The 19288-nt window shown below is 33.2% G+C and overlaps 1 protein-coding gene across 4 annotated transcripts in view; it reads left to right on the plus strand.

The window, feature by feature from the left end:
- VRK2 (VRK serine/threonine kinase 2) overlaps positions 1–19288 on the plus strand; it is a 111445-nt gene that overhangs the window by 75469 nt on the left and 16688 nt on the right. For all 4 annotated transcript variants that reach the window (XM_054701546.1, XM_054701547.1, XM_037527435.2 and 1 more), the window contains exons 8-12: positions 308–440; positions 8056–8176; positions 10448–10506; positions 14051–14217; positions 18467–18625. In XM_054701546.1, the coding sequence (XP_054557521.1) occupies positions 308–440; positions 8056–8176; positions 10448–10506; positions 14051–14217; positions 18467–18625 (639 nt within the window). The remainder of the gene's footprint in view (positions 1–307; positions 441–8055; positions 8177–10447; positions 10507–14050; positions 14218–18466; positions 18626–19288) is intronic.

The raw sequence follows: 19288 nt of genomic DNA on the forward strand, positions 1-19288 counted from the left end.
TTTATGATGTCTAGATGCCCACCTGGAGGGAAGGGAATTTTGAAGCAAGAATTCTGCTGTAAAAAGAGTAAAAAAATCTTTGTCAACTCCAAAAGAATATATGCCTATGATGAAGTAAGGATTTAAGTTGGAGAAACTTAGTTGTTATGGTCCCCAGTTGTGTATGTTTTATCCTAAGGCACCATTTGGTTTAATGAAATGTAGATCGGAGGCTGTTCTTAACCTATCAGTTTCTTAAGACTTAATTATAAAGGTTATGTTTTTAGAGGACACAAGCATTATTCATTTGTCTGTTCATGTCTTCTAGGTTTTTCTTGCAGATTATGGGCTTTCCTACAGATATTGTCCCAATGGGAACCACAAACAGTATCAAGAAAATCCTAGGAAAGGCCATAATGGGACATTAGAGTTTACCAGCTTGGATGCCCACAGGGGAGTAGGTAGGTTTCTTTATTCTTATTTTTATTTCAGAAAAAATGATTAAAGAGTAACTAGGCTTCATGAAATGACCTCTGCATAGTCAGTTTGAAAGTGAGAATTTTGGTGAGGTTTTTACCAGACGAAATGGATAACAGTACACCAGTGAATATCTTCTCTAGCAGGGGAAGGAGATGTAGACTGTGCCAAATAAAAAAAGGAGCAAAAGGGCATCAACTAAGTATAACTTGATGCTCATTTTGAGCAGTTAATTATTACTCTGTGTAGGTTAAACTTGGAGGACAGCAACTGAATTTTTATGCTGTAGTGAATATCACTAATTTGATAAAGGTACACATGTGAACAATTATTCTTGTTTTTAATTGTGCCCTTCTCAGAGCTTTTGAAGATACCATCTCTCAACAAAAAAGGAAATATTTTTTGAAACTATAAAATGTTAACTTGTGGAAATCTCTCCTAGTTGCCTTTCATATATCTTACTTACTTAAACTCACTTTGATGGTATTGGAAACACATTTGCAGGTAAATTACATACATAGTCCTTTTATTGGATATTGATTGTACTGCCTTGCATTCCAAGGCAGACTTAATTCAACAATTCCCTAATTAGTTAAAGTCATAACCTATGTCTTGTATTCATTTACCATTAATTAAACCTTAGCTGTTTATTACACTGCAGTCCAAATCCAATAGCCGACCCAGAAAGCCATGGAAAAGGAAGTGGGAGGTCAATATTGAAAATATATGGTGCAGAGTCCCACTGATGGTTGCTTTGTTCACAATCAATATGGTCAATGCAACTGTACTTTCTTAGTTGCTCTGTCAGCAAGACAAAAAGTCAATTCTAATGTTATGCTAGTGAAAAAATGGCGATTATTGAAAAAGTTTGGCTTTCAAAATAATATTCTTTGTAAACTTTGTTTATAAAAGTATGTTCAAATATGCTAAATCATGCAAATAATTTTAAACAGCTTTTAAAGGACCACATTTTTATTAAAAGACAATTAGACGTTTGCACTTGTTAATAACTGTTGAACTGTTACCCTAAACTGATACTTTCTAACAGGTTTTAGTTGGTGCAAACAAGTGTATATTATTGCCTTTTCTATTAAAAGGACCATTGACCATGTAATGTAGGAGATCTTGATCATTTTCCAGAGCAATTAAAACCCACACTAGTTTAAGGTAGGCCAGTGCAAAAGGGAAACAAAGCCTGTCGGTTGAGTGTCTTCTCTCAGGAAGAATCATGGGTTAAATTTGGTGTGATAGGAATTAAAAGAAAATTATACATTATACATTATACATTACTTTTGAAGGATAGTTTGGTAAGAAAAGTAATGATCATTTAGAAACTTAGTAATATTGTATAATTGTTTACCATTTACATTGTTGATAAATCAGTGATCATTTAAAGATATAAATGGGAAACAACTTTAACTAAGAAATGTTAAGAGTCAGATGTTCAGGTAATGGTTTTCTTTTTTCAATTTAAAGTTCTTTCACTCTCAGTAAGTTTTGTTCTTCACATTCTACAGATTTATTAGTGTAAAGAACTTTTAGAAACCCCACATTACTTTTTTGATAGTGGTATGACTGGAAATTCATCATACAGATTCTTAAGCAGTGGTCCAGTTATCTTAATAATGATATTAACTTACGGTTCCACACTTCAAATATTAACTCTAATACTGATCTGCTCTAGTTTTGATTACTAAAATAGCTAAGTAATCTCTGTGGTTCTGGAATGGGAAGTAGAGATCGTTATATGTTGGTCTGGTGAGTGTTTGTTTGGACTTGGATAATTCTGAAGGTTTAATTCCCCAAAGGTTAAAGCTGTGTTTTCATTGTCCTAACTTTATGGAAATGCTGAACACACACCTTTTTTCTATAGAACATCTAAGTTTTTTTTCTCCGTGAATACTTGTGGATCAGTTGGGTAGATTTTTCCATGCTAGGTCTTTGAGGAGAAGATTGAATTAAGTAATGATTTGGTAGAAAGATTATACCTACCTGGGAGTACTATTCAATGGAAAACCTAACTACTTGATTTTGGTACTTGAAGGAAAGTTATATACTGTCATGAATATTCATTTTTATCATAGGTTTCACAGGATTCCTACAAACTGTAGATTCCATTACTGCACTTAAAATAGCACTTAAACAAATACCTATGCATATTTATATCTACATATAGATATACATACATCCATGTACATAAACATGCACACATGCATTTGTGTTCACATGCATACATATACAGATACATGTACACATAAATATTTTTGCCAAAATGTTAATATACAGTTTTAGTGTGGTATATAAAATGAAAGACTTGATATCTTCAAATGATTGTGTACTATTCATTTCTAATGTTTTGCATTTGATCTTCCAAAATAAAACATTTTATTTTAGGATATTAGAAGTGAAATAATCATTTAGTCATATCTAGAAACCAAAATAAACAGGGTCATAAATCCTGTGAGTAAATGTAGGTCAGTTTCATAGATATTCATGTGTTTACTTTCCGTACAGTCACTAGTTAATCTCAGAAAAATCTTTTCTGTGGTAGTCCAGCTATGAGATCAAATACATACTGGGAAAGATAATGCAAAGGAAAACATAAAAAGCAAAGCAAGTTATCACTGTGAAATAGAACCTCTAGTTGTCAGCAGTACATTTGCTCTATGACAGGTATATCTGTGTTTGGTCAGGCACCAGGAAACGTTCAGGACTCAATGTAAAACGGACTTATAAATTAGCCACTTAACAGAGGCTGTTAACCTGATCAGACTGTCTGGTTTCTGCTATTTGTTATAGTGGTTTTTCAGAAACCAAAGCTAATGTTTATTTTTCTGTGGTTTTTTATAATTAAGGAACTTGGGTAAGGTGCCACAAACATTTTCTAGTTCAACGTCATATAAAAGGATAGTAACTTGTATTGTTACAAACTAAAAAGCGTGAGTAAAGATATATAGATATGGATGGACAGATGCACAGATGGATGAATGAATAATAACTATTCCTGGAACTATCATACATCTTTATATCTGTATGTTTTTTAAAAATTGCAGTTATTCTTCCAAACTCAATTCTCTTGTGTGACCTAAAGGTATTTTCTGAGTAGCTGAAGTGTTTCATTAGTGTAAAACTAGAGTAATATATGTTGGGCTTATTTCTTCGATATTAATTTTTTGTTCTTCATAAAAGCTAGCATGTATAAACATTGACATCTTTTGGGCTTGTTGCCTGATAATTACAGAGAATTATATCTGTGTCAAATATGCTATTTTAAAATTTGTTACATTCTTAGTAATGTTAAAAAGCAATATTTGGATCAATGTGTGGTATGGATTTTTGTAGATTTTTCTACTCACTGAGGCATGCAGTCAATACCTAATTTCTCTGGAGATATACAGCATTTAACATATTGAGCTTTTTTAAATACTTCAGACCTATGCATTGAGTGTATAATACCTGTTTTAATTTGACATCATTGATGACCATAAAATATATCTGAATTGCATTTTAAATATCCATTTGTTTATGTAATATATTCAGTATAAGGGAGAGGGATACATTACATACTTTCTTATTTTTGCCAATTGCTTTGGCATATGAAATCCAAATTGTGTTATTTCTTGCATGGTTTCATTTCACTGTAATCTAGCACTCCAACTTTCAGACTATGTGAAATAAACTGAAAACATGTTTTTATGTTACCAAACTTGTGGAAATGACATGGCTTACACATTAATAATTTTCTTAAACATTATTTTAAAAAAGGATATCCATTTTTTCAGTTATAATATTAAGGTAAACCAAGTCATTGACAAGCTCTGTATACTCTTGATTTCTATTTTTAAGTAAATTTGACTTCTATAAATAGTCTTTGGTTGTTGTAATAATAAACAATAATGAAGACCGTATTTTTCCATATTATATAAACCAGTTTTGACATTTAGTTATAAATTTTAATGACTTGATGTAAGTCTTGAACTATTTGGTTGCTTAAAAATACGATGCCTTCTTTGTTGACTAACTTTTCCCAAGCCTCATACAATAGTGTTTCACAAAAATTTAAGACTTTGAATTTAAGAAATAGGGAGACCTAAGTTTAATATTTTATTTAAAATGCATTCTACTTTCCCAGTATCATTTTGGAAAATGCAGTGGCCACCATAAAATTTTCTAGGTTTTTTATACATTTGAATTGACAGAAAAACTGAATAACGTATATAATAAAGATTAAAAAGTAAGAATGTTACCAAAAAATACAAATAAACTTTAAATTTGTTCTGCACATAGTCACCATTTCTTTCATTTGATGAGCATTTTATTGTCATTCCTGAGCATATAAACTAATATTTTGGGCTTTTAAATGAACCCTGTCTGCAAAAGTTTTCAAGTTCATTATTTCCTGTGTTGTAAGAAATAAAATAAACAAAACCACTTTAGGTAGATAGGTATCTATTTTTGATTAGCTTTTTAAAAGATTTATTTATGCATACAAGAACTGGGGTACAAGCCATAGGTGCGGTGGGGTGGGGGTGGTGGGGGTGAGAGGATTCACCAGACACCGAGTAGGGGGGCTGGCCAGGGATCAAACTCATGCTGCAGAGGCTATGGATAGCTTCATAGTGCTGTGCTTAGCCCCTTGCGCCACCAGGAAGGCTCTATTTTTGATTAGCATTTACACTTTTTTCTCCTTATTCCTCTTTCATTCCATTTGGTGTTTTGCACCCAGGTAAATTTACCCTCATTTGTCTTTAGAATAAGCAGTTCTTGAAGCTAACTTCTCTATTGTTCTCATATCAGTTTGATTTACATCTGTCACTTTATGAATTAAATGTTTTAGCTAGATCCCTTTTTCATCACAATGAAGAAGTTTGAAAGAAAGTCTCTTGAAAGTATAGTTGCTTGAAAAGAGTCTTAGTACATTGGCTAAGTAATTATGAGACTGAGCATGTCTTTGGATTCTGAAAGACTTGAATTTCAACTAAGAGTGACAGTTTTTGCTCTGTGATAATGAAGAAGTTATTTAACCTTTCTGAGCCTCTACTTGCCTATTTTTAACAGATTAATAATACTTGTAGTATTATTAGGATGATTAAATGAGATTATATAAAAGCAGCTAGAGTGCCTGGCATAGTAGCATAGTAGCAGCTCTATAAATTACATCAATTGCTTTTATTTTAACTAAGCTTTCTAGTGTCAGCTGTTTCTGGAATCTGTTTTCTAGTGGAATAGAATTCAAATCTCTACCTATGCCTTTTTGTAATTGCTGCTGAGCAGTTGAGAGACTTGCAACAAAATCATTTATATGCTCCAATTAATAAACATAAAAATTAGGTGCTAAGTTACCAATATATTTGCCAGTGTATTTTAAACATCTCTCTGTATTAATTACATACACATATATAGATACTAATATTGTCGCATAGAATATTTAATGAATTTAATAGTTCAAAATTACTTTTGTTTATCCAGTAGATGGAAACAACAGTCATCAGTAGTGTCTGAGATTTTAAAGTCATTAAAACACATCAAATTTTTCAATTTGTTTCTCTGGAAGGGACTTTCAAACAGAAGTGTGTACTTTACTTTCATTTCACTCTTCAGTGGTAGGAAAGAGGGATAATAAGATTTTTTTCTTAACATTATAGGCATTTTTGTAGAACTTAGTAAATACAGTGGTAAAGAAGCTCACCTAACTATAGTTATTAATGTATATGTGTAGTAAAAGAAACTAAGTAAAAGACTGAAAAATGTGGTAATGTATTTTAATTAGTTAATAAACTGTAACAGTGAGGTATAAAGTTAATTCCCCAAGGGCTATTTCAAATGAAGACCAGTTTATGAAAGATTGACTTCTGAAGTCTAACTGACTTATCGTTGCTTACAGCTTCTTGTCAATTAATCAGTTGGGGTGGGAGGGTGGTACGGCTAGGAAGGTGCATTCCATTTTAATCCTGATTGTTTTTCATCAAAAGGCCTCTTGTGTGTGTGTAGCCTATGTCTTCCAAATAGGTGCCAGAATGTCATTTTTTGAAAATTAGAGGTTGTGAGTTTTTTTTAAGTGGTGGTAATAAGGAATTGCCATAATGGACAAGGGACTTGGGAACGCATCTGTACAAATGGAACCATTCCATTATTAATGGGAGATTTATTATTGAAGAAATCACTACAAAACAGCGTGTAGAGATTGTGTTTTTATTTTAATAGGAGAGCCAAGTCTTGCATTAGGACACTGTTGAAGCTTGTGCAGAAAGTAAACGACACCCATGGGACTGTAGCATTCTGCTAGATTGAAGAGCTTTAATAATCCAATACTTTAATAGCAGTTAAGACAGAATATGTGTAAGAGTTTATATTGTCTTTTGCTTTTATAATAACATACATGGCAATCAAAAGTAGTTATGATGTGCTAGGAGCATTGTTCTTAGATGACTTTTTAAATGATTAAACTAAGTTTACTGAGTAACTTTTCAGATTTTAATGAAAGGTAATGAAGCAGGATACCTATTTATAGCAGGTTTAACAGTCATGCATTACACGTAAGAGATAATACATCCCTTCAGAGGCGAACATTCAAGGAAAGCTAAAATTATAAATATCCACCTATTTTATAACAGGAATGGCATAAAAATGACTTTTGTTTTTTTTAATATTTTAATCATTTCAGTTATTTGCTAATTAGTTATATTTGTGTTTCTTGGATTTTATTACCCATCTTTTGAAATGAGGCACTTTATTTATAAAATTATAATGAAATTAGTTACAGCATTTAATAGTTGGTATGAATGATTTAAATGGTCTAAAAATGTTGTTCTACTGTATTTTTATTTTTTAACAAAAAGGCATTTTATATTAAATTCTAAAAGCCTCTGGCTTCAAAAATCTACTCGTTACCATATCCGCCTCACCGCAATGCATATGATTCCCGTACCTTTATCTTTCCTCTTCAGGATATAGGACTAGAATTTAAGCTTCTAAAAATAACATTGGTAAAATTTTAAAACCATGTACCCTAAACAGACATTTTATCCTATACTTTCATGCAATTGAAAAATGTTGAGGCAGACCATGTTTTAATACTGCACACTAGATGGCAGTTTTGTCATATTCTTCCAACTTCAAATTCTGCTGGTGTGAGTAGAACAGGAAAGGCCATCAATGTTTAGTCTGCACTCAAAGGGTCTCTGCATGACCAATGCAGACCCCATGGACTTCCTGGAACATATGTTAGCAATTTAACTGCAGACATTTATTTCTTTGTTTTACTGCTTGGCTCTTTGAGAAAGTGTTGGTGCCAGGTTATGGGTTGTCTGGATCATGTCAGAGGCCATGGAGATCAAGTTCATGTGACAGGCCAGACTAAGGAAGGATGAAGTTGGAGGAGGTAAGGAAACTGACCCTTACTTTCAACAGCAACAAGTCACTGCATGTCTGTGGACTGGAGCCAAGTCCTGGGGGTTTAAGTTTTACTCCAGCTGAACAAACAAAACACGTTGCCCATTTGGCTTTTTCATATTTCATCAATAGCAGTTCATTCAACAATTTCTGTTTCTCGAAACTTGCTTATCCATCATCTTTTTCTCTTAATATTTACTCCTATAGCCCTGTCCAGACGAAGTGACCTTGAAATCCTTGGCTACTGCATGCTGCGGTGGTTATGTGGGAAGCTACCCTGGGAACGGAACCTGGACGACCCTGTGGCTGTGCAGACTGCTAAAACAAAGTACAGATTTTCAAGTATTCCATCATGTACTGCAACAGGTCTGAAGGGATACATTAAAGGGAGCTAGTCCCAGAGAGGATTTCCATTCACCCAAACATGATAACCAAAGTGAATTTCTTTAATTTGAAAAATATTTTTTAAAAACCCCCAAACAGCTAACAGACATAAAAATCAATTAAGGTAGCACCTATGAAATCTCTCCTGCATGAGTGGTAATGCAAAATGTAAAGTGAAATATTTGTTCCCTTACATAGTGTTTTCCAGAGGCTTAGGTTCTAAGTGGTGGTATTTTCAAGGAATAGTATTTCTAAAGTAGCATTGTAAAAGTATCGGGAGGTAGCCTGAGCTTGGTGTGATTTATTCTGTGTAAAGCAACAATGTGAAATAGGAATAGGACTTATATTTTTCCAGTAAGAGCAGCATACCTCGTTCTTAATCCTATGTCATGAGGGGAGTATGGTTTGTTTCTTAAGGAAAAGAAGAATTTATATGAGATATTATATAAGAGATAATCTTTCAGCCACATAAACATTTTTAATATTTCACTTTCATTTCTTAGCAACTAGATTCTGTTGCTGAAAATTAGGTCAGACTAAGAACAGAGTGTGCTACTATTTTACTATTTTCTCATTGATCAAGCTTAAAAAAATTCTGTTGCATGTAGCACAGAATAGTCAGTTTTTCATTATATACCAAGACAAACTCAGATTTAGTTATCCACAGATTTAATATCACAATTGGAAAAAGCAACTATGTTTTAAGTAGGGCAAGTCACAACAGAAGTTCACTAAAGAGGAAGCTGATCCATAGAAATCAATCTTCAATTTAAGTGTGGCATCAGTTCTTAACAGAAAAGCTAGCCTACAAACTCCGAATAATAAAAATTACATTTGTAAATACTGATGTATATTTCTGCATTTGGAGTCTTTATCATCCTAACCTCTTACCAACAACTAACACATTTAAGTCAGTAACAGTACTATTTAATCAGTTACTTATTGCAGTGATTGATGTGTCCATATTAACCCTCATATAACTGACATTTTTCAAATTATGGGTCAAGTCAAAGCTCAGTAATGGACATACATATGCAGTATCCAATTCCAGCTCAGATTACCTAATTTTAATTATGTAGTTTATTTATTTAAAAGATTGGCACCTTAATGTATGTGTATGTTTTCTTTTAATAAGACGTGATTTGTTTTTGTGTTTTACTGATATGCATATACAGGTACTTTCACTGTGTGTGTCTACAATGAATATGCTACCTAAGTATATTTAAGTATAATAAGAGTAGCATGTAAAAATAATAAAATATAATGGCATAAACATAACCTCCACTAACATTTTGTGAACACTTATATGTTAGTATCTTCATTTTGATTAGATTCCTAATATAAACATATAGACCAGTAAAGCTGATATTATAATATCTAATTTATAATTCAGAGACATTTTAAAACTTCTTATAGTATAAATACATAATCATAATTTATTCAACTTGCTGAGAAGGCATAACACTGAATTTCCCCATAAGGGCATGCTTACATATTCAACCATAATACTATATCTCCCTTATGCCCTTTATTTTCCTGACACAGGGTGATATTAGATCTGTGCATTTGTTATTACAGTTTTGCCTGTGTCTTAGTTGTGAATCAAGCACTCATATCGGTAATTTTAGTTGAATGTTTATGCATTTGTGGCTGAAGCTACTTAAAAGAGTTGTACTTAATCAGTCTGAAACACTGGAAAGAAGAAGAAAAATTATTTTTTTAATTTTTATTCTTGGTTACTTCTTGTTAACTTATTTAGTCATGGGACCTAAAACACTGGCCAGTGAAGAATATGTTCACACAAATAATTACATAATTTACCCCACCCCAGTGGTAAATGCTTGATGAAAAAATACCCTAACAATCAAGATACAACTATTTTAATGAAATTTTTCTTATTTTTTTAAGAGAAAAATGAGATATTCTTGCTATTGCAGTTCTGCATGTACAAACTTTGAATTAGAGCATCTATATTGTAATTCTGCATTGTTTAGTTTCTAGATGATTGATAGGATCTTCCCCAACCTCCATTTAACCCTCTTTTTTTTCCCTCCATTTAACCTTCTTACCCATTACATTCAGGTGAGTGAAAAAAGTATTGAAAGTCACAATATTTACGATCCACCAACATGGAATTCAAGTTTTGTTTTCTTCTCATCAGAATAATCACAGACTTTAAAACAAATTGATTGTGTATTACTCTATTTTGTTTTAGTTTATTGGATGAACTTCCCGAGTCAGTTCTTAAATGGGCTCCTTCTGGAAGCAGTTGCTGTAAGTTTTAAATGATAACTTCAACGTTCTCCTGTTCTCCTGTTCTGATTAAAAGGTCGCCACATTTGTCACTTTTGTTTTACAGATTTTGCTTAATGTACCCACTCCCATTGCCGCTGGGGTGGGAGGAAATTCCTTAGGGCCACAGATGGGCTGCTAGGGAGGAGAATGTTTCAATCTTCTTTGACATTAGAATACACCATCACCACAAGGAATTATTTAGGCAGTTCTGGCCTCTACTGACGGCTTTAAAAAAACTGTATCTCATATTTCTACAGTTGACCTTTACTGTTTTTGTTTCCTTTTATATTAGTGAAAGACTACTTTCAATCAGTGATTGAAAAATCGCAATCATTATATACTTGAAAGCTATTTAGACCAGGGTTACATATCATCTGACTGAATATTTAGCAAAATTATTTTGGATTGGCGAAAGTGTATAACCTTGAGATTTGGAATTACGTTTAATTAAATGGTTTTCTCTTTCAAGTTAGTATAGAAGGTTTTGGAATTCTAGAAGTGACAGTATAATCAGTATAAAATAGTCAATTTGGAATTACCCAAGTACCTGTCATTTTGCATATCCATGCATAGCACATTATTTTGCGCCCCTTAACAACTGAGTTAGAGTGTCTTCTAGAAAAGAACCTCTCTCCTTCTATCAGGACTGCTTTTTCTCAGATAAGCAGAGTGAATCTTCTTCTCTACTTATGATGGGCAGAGTTAGCCTTCAGGTCATATAGTATCAGTTTCAGTACAAGGGTTGAAAAGTAGTTAGATTATCTTAAACTTACATTTATAGCCCTCTGTTGACAAAACTTTCACTTTCATAGGAAATGGGGCACAAAGTAGTCCTGTTTTCCACTTCTGTTTCCCAAGTTCCAAAGGTTTGTCCCAATGTAAGTCTTTTCCTTCCTACTTTGTAGCATCTTTTTTCCTGATGGAGGGGGAAAGCCCAAGAGTGTTTTTATTTGGGGGATGGCTTAAAGATGACACGTTCTTGGTTTTTTTGTAAGTGTACTAAGTAATTTGGTCAGAAATGCCAATGATCATTTTTGGCTAATATCAGCATGTTTACCAAGTCAGTTTTTGGTTTTGTTTTGTTATTCAGTAGGAGCAAGAAAAAAAGATGGGGGCTTTCTGTGTGTTTGTGTGTGTGTGGCTAGGGGCAAGGGGTGGCTACAGAAAAGGTAAACTATTTGGTTTAGGTGTAGAAAAGAAAGTCCAGATGACCTGAGTTGTGCAAGGTAAATGCATGTGGGACGGTATATATTCTGTGGCACTTCTATTGCTAAAGATAAGATATGAATGATAGAAGAAATGAAGGGTCCTTTTTTTCAGCACAGACTACTTATTTGAGTCTATACTATTTTTTATTAAAAGCAGGTTTCTAATACAAAACATTGAAACTTTAATATTAACTGGAGACCTCTTAAGTTAGTAGGCTGTGCTTAGGAGAATGGGTATTCAAGAATGAAAATTAAGCCAATTTATAAGAGGTTTATGACTAAGATGTATTGTGAAATAAAACAGCCAAGAAGTTTGCAGCATGCTTGTCCAACTCTGTGTATAATAGTTATAAAAGTTTCTATTTCTTGAAATGAGAGTAATGATACTTAATATTTCATTAGCTTAAAAAGCAGATGATTTGAGAATATCAAAATTTTGTAATACTCAAAGCATTTTATTTTACAGCTCTGGAAATATTCTAGTAAATTAAAACATGTACTTAATATAATAAATCCAGATCTTGAAAGGCTAACATTTAAACCAGTACTACATCACAATAGTCTAACTCCAGGTTTATAATAATAAATTTATGATGGAAATGGCTCTTTTCTTTTTTGCCCTCTCCTGTCTCACTGGTTCCTTATGTTTTTCAAACTCCAGACCCAAGAAGCCTTTGCAGCACAGCTGCTATCAGTTGGTGGAGTGCCAGAAGTCTTCCATTGTCTCCTAATATTGATTTGTGGAAAGTCTTCCCAATATATTCAACTCTTTCCATTTGGGATATTTTGGTTAATGGAATTGTAATGTATACCAAACTTAGCTTACTGATCTTGAAAGAGCCAAAGAACAACAGAATATTTATATTAAAATAATAGCAAATATAATTTAATCTTTTTTCTTTTTGATCATTCCTTCAGGAATTTGATGTCCCAAGGGCTCTTATGGAAAACTGTTATAAATGTGATGAGACTACAGCACTGGCTAGTTAATAGAGATGTGGCTGATTTAGTACTATATAATAGAATTTATTATATTGTATACTGTAGAGAGGAAAAATGGAGGTTACATAATTACCACAGTATCCAAAAAACAAAAAACCCTGGAGCCAAGGGTTTTCATTTTAACCCATTGGCCTCATGCTCTTAGAAAAGCACTAAGGACAATGTGTAAAACAGTCACTGTCTGATTCCATGGGCATAAGAGAGGATGACTATTTCTTCTGGAATTTTCCATGTAGAGGGTGAAACCAAGTGCCTCTGCAGTTCCTGACACTCATGGAGGTAGGCCTGGAGGGGGAGTGAAGGATTAGGAAGTCTCTTCTACCAACCCAGGAAGATTCCTAGATTTTCCCACAATGAGATAAATGACTTAAGAGAAAGTAAGAAATATTTGTGCCTGGGTCAATAATAAGTTTTTAAAAGGGAAAGATTTATAAAAACCAGTATGTGGAGTTCCTAAACATCTCTGAACAAATGAAAACATGCCAGTCTTTAGACAGGATGTGTAGCTAGGTTATCATCATAATGAATCACCTGAAATAAAAATGCAAAACTACATTTACTTTAGGGTAGTTATGTTTCTGACTATTGGTTACTAGTTCTTATATTTAAAAGCTTATTGGTGGTGAGGGAAATAGGACTGCTCTAGTTCTAGAGAAGAGATTACAAAAGAAAAAGAAAATACAAGGTAGCAATATCTTGTCCTGCTCTCTATCAGGAAGACTATGCCAGGAGCGTAACTGGGTTAGCAAAATTAGGAGAACTCGATGGAGGATCCGTTGAATTTGAAAGTCTAGCATGCTAAAGTGTAATTCAAGGTCATTTCTACAGATAATATTAAAATTTCAAAATCAAAGCCTTTAATTAAAATTTGCATTTTTTCCCTTAAAGTAGGGAAGTTTGTAATAAGTAACATGTACTTTAACTGAATTCAAACCTGCAACTTAAGTATGAAATGTCTGTTTTATTAATCGTGTAATTCTTAGTAGTTGTGCATAAGAAACTAAAATCACTAAATTTTAAAAATTGCTTTCTCTTTAATAAGATTAGTGTATTTAAGACTATCAACAAAGATAAAGAAAAAATACCACTTTCTTCCATCTTGTGAAATCACTGTAGGTCATTGTATATTGTCAGTTTGGATAACATTTTAAAAGTATTTTTCATTAAATTGTTCATTCTTAGTTTCCATGGAATGTGTGTGTGTATGTGTGTGTATGCATGTGTAAGAGAGAAAGAACAGAGTTGAAGATGCTGAAGTCTTGGCAACTCTTGCCAACATGAATAACATGTTAAAAAAAATTAATACTTCGCAGGTGAAATAGCCCAGTATTTGATGCATGCTCATAATTTAGCATATGATGAAAAGCCAGACTATCAGATGCTTAAGAAAATTCTGAACCCCAATGGAATATCTTTAGGACCTTTGGAGTTTTCAACTAGCAGAAGGAGTATAAATGTGCATACTCCCAACCATCAGAACGTAAGTAATGCGTTCCCTGGGGTCCTATGGTGACCTGCTGTGAAGATTTCCTAACAAATGAAATTTTAGGTCTCAAAGTACATCTGACAGCTGAGTTTCTTGTTTTTTTTACATCTAATTCCTATTTCCCCTTAATCAGTTCCAAAAAATTGCGTTGAAAGTTCTTTTAACATACTGTCTTTTAGGAAAAATAGGATGTATGATCCATTTTGTCCTGTCAGAGAAATAACAGGCTCTCTGACCTTGTGGAGAATACCTAGGGCAAGAGGAAGAGCTATCTGCTTTATTTATGAGAATCTTCTTTTGTTGCTTTTCTTCAGATTTTCTTTAGTTATTTCCCTCTAATTTTGCTTACCAGTTTGGCCTTAATTTGATGCTGATAATAACATTCCTAGATTTAATCTGAATATGTGTATGTGCCGATATTTAAATGCATAGAAACAATTCTTTGAAAAAGTTATCTTTTAAAGTTGTGCCTTATCTGCTCTGCTGTTTTTCAATTAACTCCTTCACATCATCTTAAAAAAACTTACAACTGAAAACATTTTCTAAGAGGGTGGAGGAAACCCAAGACTGCACAATATTTCTAGACAGGTAACTAAATGTCCATTTCTTCCTTGATGCTATCCATATACCAAAAAGTGGGGAGGCTTTTTTTTCCGTGATGTGTATACAGTAAGGAAGGGTCAGAATGCCATTCATTTTTAATATTTCTTATGAACTTTGGATCATCACAAGTGTTCATGAGCCAAGAATGCAGGATGCAAACTAATGTGACTGATAGGCTGCGAGATGAATGGTGAGTCAAGTATCAGTGCACAGATGGTTCTGATTTGCTGAATTTTGTAGCTGCTGCAACTGAAGACATAAAATATCCTTCTAGTCATAAATTAGCTCTTTGGAAGCAAAACCTTGGCACCAGAGCTTTACAACCTTCAATTAGTAGGGAAAGAAGTATTTGAATGACTGTGGTATTGACATCTGTAGGCCTGCATAGTAATCATTCCTAATAGAAGAGAATATCTGTTTGAGGAGGTTTTGCATGGCTAATTAACTACCAGTGAGAATATGTAATTTTTTCATGATCTCCTGATTGTCACCTTTCTCTCATGATACAATTACATTTTATTGTAGCAAGTGCCTCACAAACCAATTGTCAGCACTATTTACGTATTGCAGAAGGCAGAACAAAAGTTCATGTTTAATAAAAAGCCACTGGATTTTGATCTTGGTAATTACTGAGACTTATTTTAACAGTTTTATTGACTTTTGTGTTTTTATCACTTTTTCAACAAAACAAAGAGCCATTTCCTTGACATAGTGTTTTCCTTACAATAATGGTCACCACTTAATCTACACTAATTTGATTTTTTTTCCTTTTTTGTAGTTTTTTAATTTCATAAACTTAATTGAAATATAAGAAACCATTTTGAAACCTGATAGCTGTAGCCTGATATAAAATTCTAATTATTACCCACCAGAATTTTCAGTTTCATCAAATTCAAATGATGTTTTTCTGAAACCATTTTATATGCAGAGAATAGAATATAAAACATTTTTTCCAGTGAGCTGCCATGAAAAACATTGTATCATTCCCTTTTGATTAAAGTACTTTATGATTAAAAAGAAAATACTAGAATAATATACATTCCTAAGACCTTGGTTAAATTCTTTTGACCATGTGATCAGCTTCAGTGTATCGAGAGTAAGATGATTTGGGAATATATTTCACAGCAGATCAATATTGTACTCGCCAATGGCTTTATTTCTGTAGTATTTTGAGTACACAAATAGATTTAATAATTATAGTGTGAAATATGACTTCTCCATATTGACTAAATCTTATTTTTTTATATTCAATTAAGTAAAGTACCTTTATTTTTTAATTTTTGAAGTTTACAGATTTTGTCATCTAAAAACCAAACTTGAAAGCATTCCAAACCAAAGTGTTATAAACTGAAATGGACTTTGGTCCCCTGAGTAAATATATGATAGTTTCTACAATTAAATGCTTCCCCATAACAAAAACATCTTAAGTTCAGAATGTATATCAACCACATGACTCCAAATTTCTTTTCAGCCACAGTCATTACTAACTAAAAACATTTGTGACTATGCATTCGATCACTCTAGCTATTTAACATGTAAGTAAATAAATTTTGGACTTCTTCTTTTAGGGCTGAGATACTTAAAAAGGAGTCAGTGGACCTGAAAAAGTATATAAGATAAATAAAATGCTACTATGTTTCAGGATTCAAAGGAAAATTATGATATTTACTTTTTTTAAAAACAATGTCATTTCCCAGTATAAGCAGTTGTGCTTTTTAAATTTAGTTTAACAAAAATATGGTTTTGGTTAGGTATTAGAAAATAGCACATCACCCTAAGAATCTCAGCATACTTACAGCATTTTCTTGGAAAAGAAAAATGAGGTATTTTTCCTACACTGGGTTTTATTAGGCATCATAAATTGTTCCCTGTAAACTGAGCCTTCTTCTTGAAATCCTCGAAACTGTTACTGTAGTTAAAATGGAAATGAATTTTTGTCAAGATAGTGGAGACATTGATATTTTTCCTGAAACGCAAGTCTTTTGGGGGTTTTGCCTCAATCAAAATGATGATATGTATAGCTGAAATCACTCTTTAGTAATTCTGACAGCTCCTGAGGTAGCACAGTCAAATTAGAAGAATCTATCATCAGGGCTACCCAGTCTATTTATGCCATCTGCTGGGATTTAATGTCCAGAATTCACTGAAGGAAACCATGTTTTTGTGAGAACGATTATTGAGGTGAGCTAACACTCTAGAATTCCCAGATGAGAATGCTAAAGCCAAGATGGAAGACCTGAATTATTGAAGTTCCCAATTCAACTCTTGAATAAGCTCTTTCATCACTTTATCAATATCTCCCCTCCCTATGATGATGCCTGAATTTATATTGTAATAGTACAGACCGGTATGCAGAGGAATGGTTGTAAGTCAGCACTAAAGTGTTGAAGCGCTAAAGTTCCTCCATTTCATACAGGAAACATTTGTTCCTTCACTCAACCAAATCTATGGTTCTCATAGCAAATGAAGTGAATATATTATTATTGATAGTAGTAATTTTTGCATTGAACTTCAAAGTTCAGAAGGTAGTTATACATAGCTAGCTCAGTAGTTTGGGAATTGAACGGTAGAAATAAAGAACCCTTGAGTGATTAAGAAAACCATTCCAATTTTCAGATTACTGAAAGGCTTTGCTATCCTTTGAAAAGCTGGGATCTGGGAGGAAGGGTGAATAAAAAATGGTGTTGTGACGACTTGACCTAACCACAAAACACGAGTATATTTTAAAGCAGAGGAGCGAACATACTTGGCATTAGAAGCTGAAAATTGAGAGACTACCAATTAAGGCTCTGCTTGCTCAGCCAATGTAATTCATTTTCTATTTTGGCACTGGCTACTCCATTATTTCCCCTTTTTCTGTTCCTATCTTCTGCCCTTTTATTTAACCCATGATAAAAGGTGATGGCACTTTCAGCTGCTGTAAACATGAAGCTGCTGAGCAAATACTTCACATAAGCATCTTCATTGTGGCTTTTAATCTTCCAACTGTATTTTGGGATCTGCCTTTCCATTACTGTGTCTACTTCAAAATTATTGAGAGTCCATCATTCCCCAGATAAACACCATGGTGTGAAAAAGAAACCTTAAAGACAGCAAGCTTGTTGTGGAACATAATCTCTGATACTGGTACACAGTATTGGATGGCATGAACTGTTACTCAACTGCCCAAAGGTTAAGTTGCCAAAAAGTAGGAGACATCATAAGCTACTTCTAGGTTCACATTAATTAGTCTCACTTCATTGATAGAAAACTGCCTAAAATTCTAATTAATAAGAATTTAAACTAAGAAGATATACTGGATCTACTCCCAGCAAAGGTTAATAATGAATTCATGTGGTTTTAAAATGTGACAGTTTTCTGTAAAAATGTCTTTTCAATAAACAAGTATCTGTAGAGATAATTTCTAAAGAGTACATACAGTGACACTAATTTTAATTGGTCTTGTCCTGTTGATGAGAAAGGATCTGGATCTTGCCAACTACAGTTTTTCTATAATAATCCTTGTTAGTTTCCTGTTTATTTCTTTCCTTTTTTCAATGTTTGGCAAGTTTAGAATTTTCAGTAATTGAAACATGAATGCATTATGTTTTGAAGTGTCAAAAGTTTTCATTATACATTATTACTTATGCTTTATCAACAGGTTGATTTGCAAAAGGTTGCAGCAAAACAAGTCAATCAGATGCAAAATAGGTTAAAAGAAAAAAAACCCCACAGTGAAAGAAGTGCTGAGTCCTGTGCAACTTGGAGAGAAGTGCAAAATAAGAAGCTGATTGGATCATTTGACAGTGAAGTAGCTCAGGTGAGAGGTTTTTTGTTGTGTGTGTGTTTTTTTTTTAATCCCCTTAATGTTACATTAGAATATGCCCTTTGGGAATGCAGACATTTTATTTTCTCGTGAAGGCCAAGGTTGTATGGTTTTGTTAAATGAGAAGGGACAGAGAATATAGTTGATAAAATCAAAGCAGCCGACACCGGTTATCATAGACAGTGAGCACATTTGTGTACAGATCTGATTTCTTTCTTAGCCTAAGAATGTAATGAAGTGCACTTAAATTTTTTATGCCATCTATGATCCATTAGGGACTCTTAACATAGTCCATACTTTCACGTTGGTTTCTACAGTCTAACCTTTATAATCAAATGTAAGTGAAGTGTTTCCCTGTCAATATGGTTGTATTTTAAAAGGATGCATTTTTTGTATCATTTGATCATCTGATTGGATAGTGACTCACTTTAAGTAGATAACTCACTGAAGTAACAGCAGAGTCCTTCCTAATTTAACCTTTTTTGACAAGAAACATACATTTGTATCTGCAGTGAAAAAAATTTTTTCAAAATGGCCAACATTTATATAATTCATACATCATTTTCCCTACATGCTTTGAAGTAGTTTATAGTGAAAACAGGATAATTTAATGCCTCGATTTTCTTTCTCCCAATCACCTCCCCTCCTGCCCCCCAC

The sequence above is a fragment of the Talpa occidentalis genome, unplaced genomic scaffold (genome assembly GCF_014898055.3).
Source record: "Talpa occidentalis isolate TD23 unplaced genomic scaffold, MPIMG_talOcc4v2.1 talOcc4.5, whole genome shotgun sequence".
NCBI classification, from domain to species: Eukaryota; Metazoa; Chordata; class Mammalia; order Eulipotyphla; family Talpidae; genus Talpa; species Talpa occidentalis.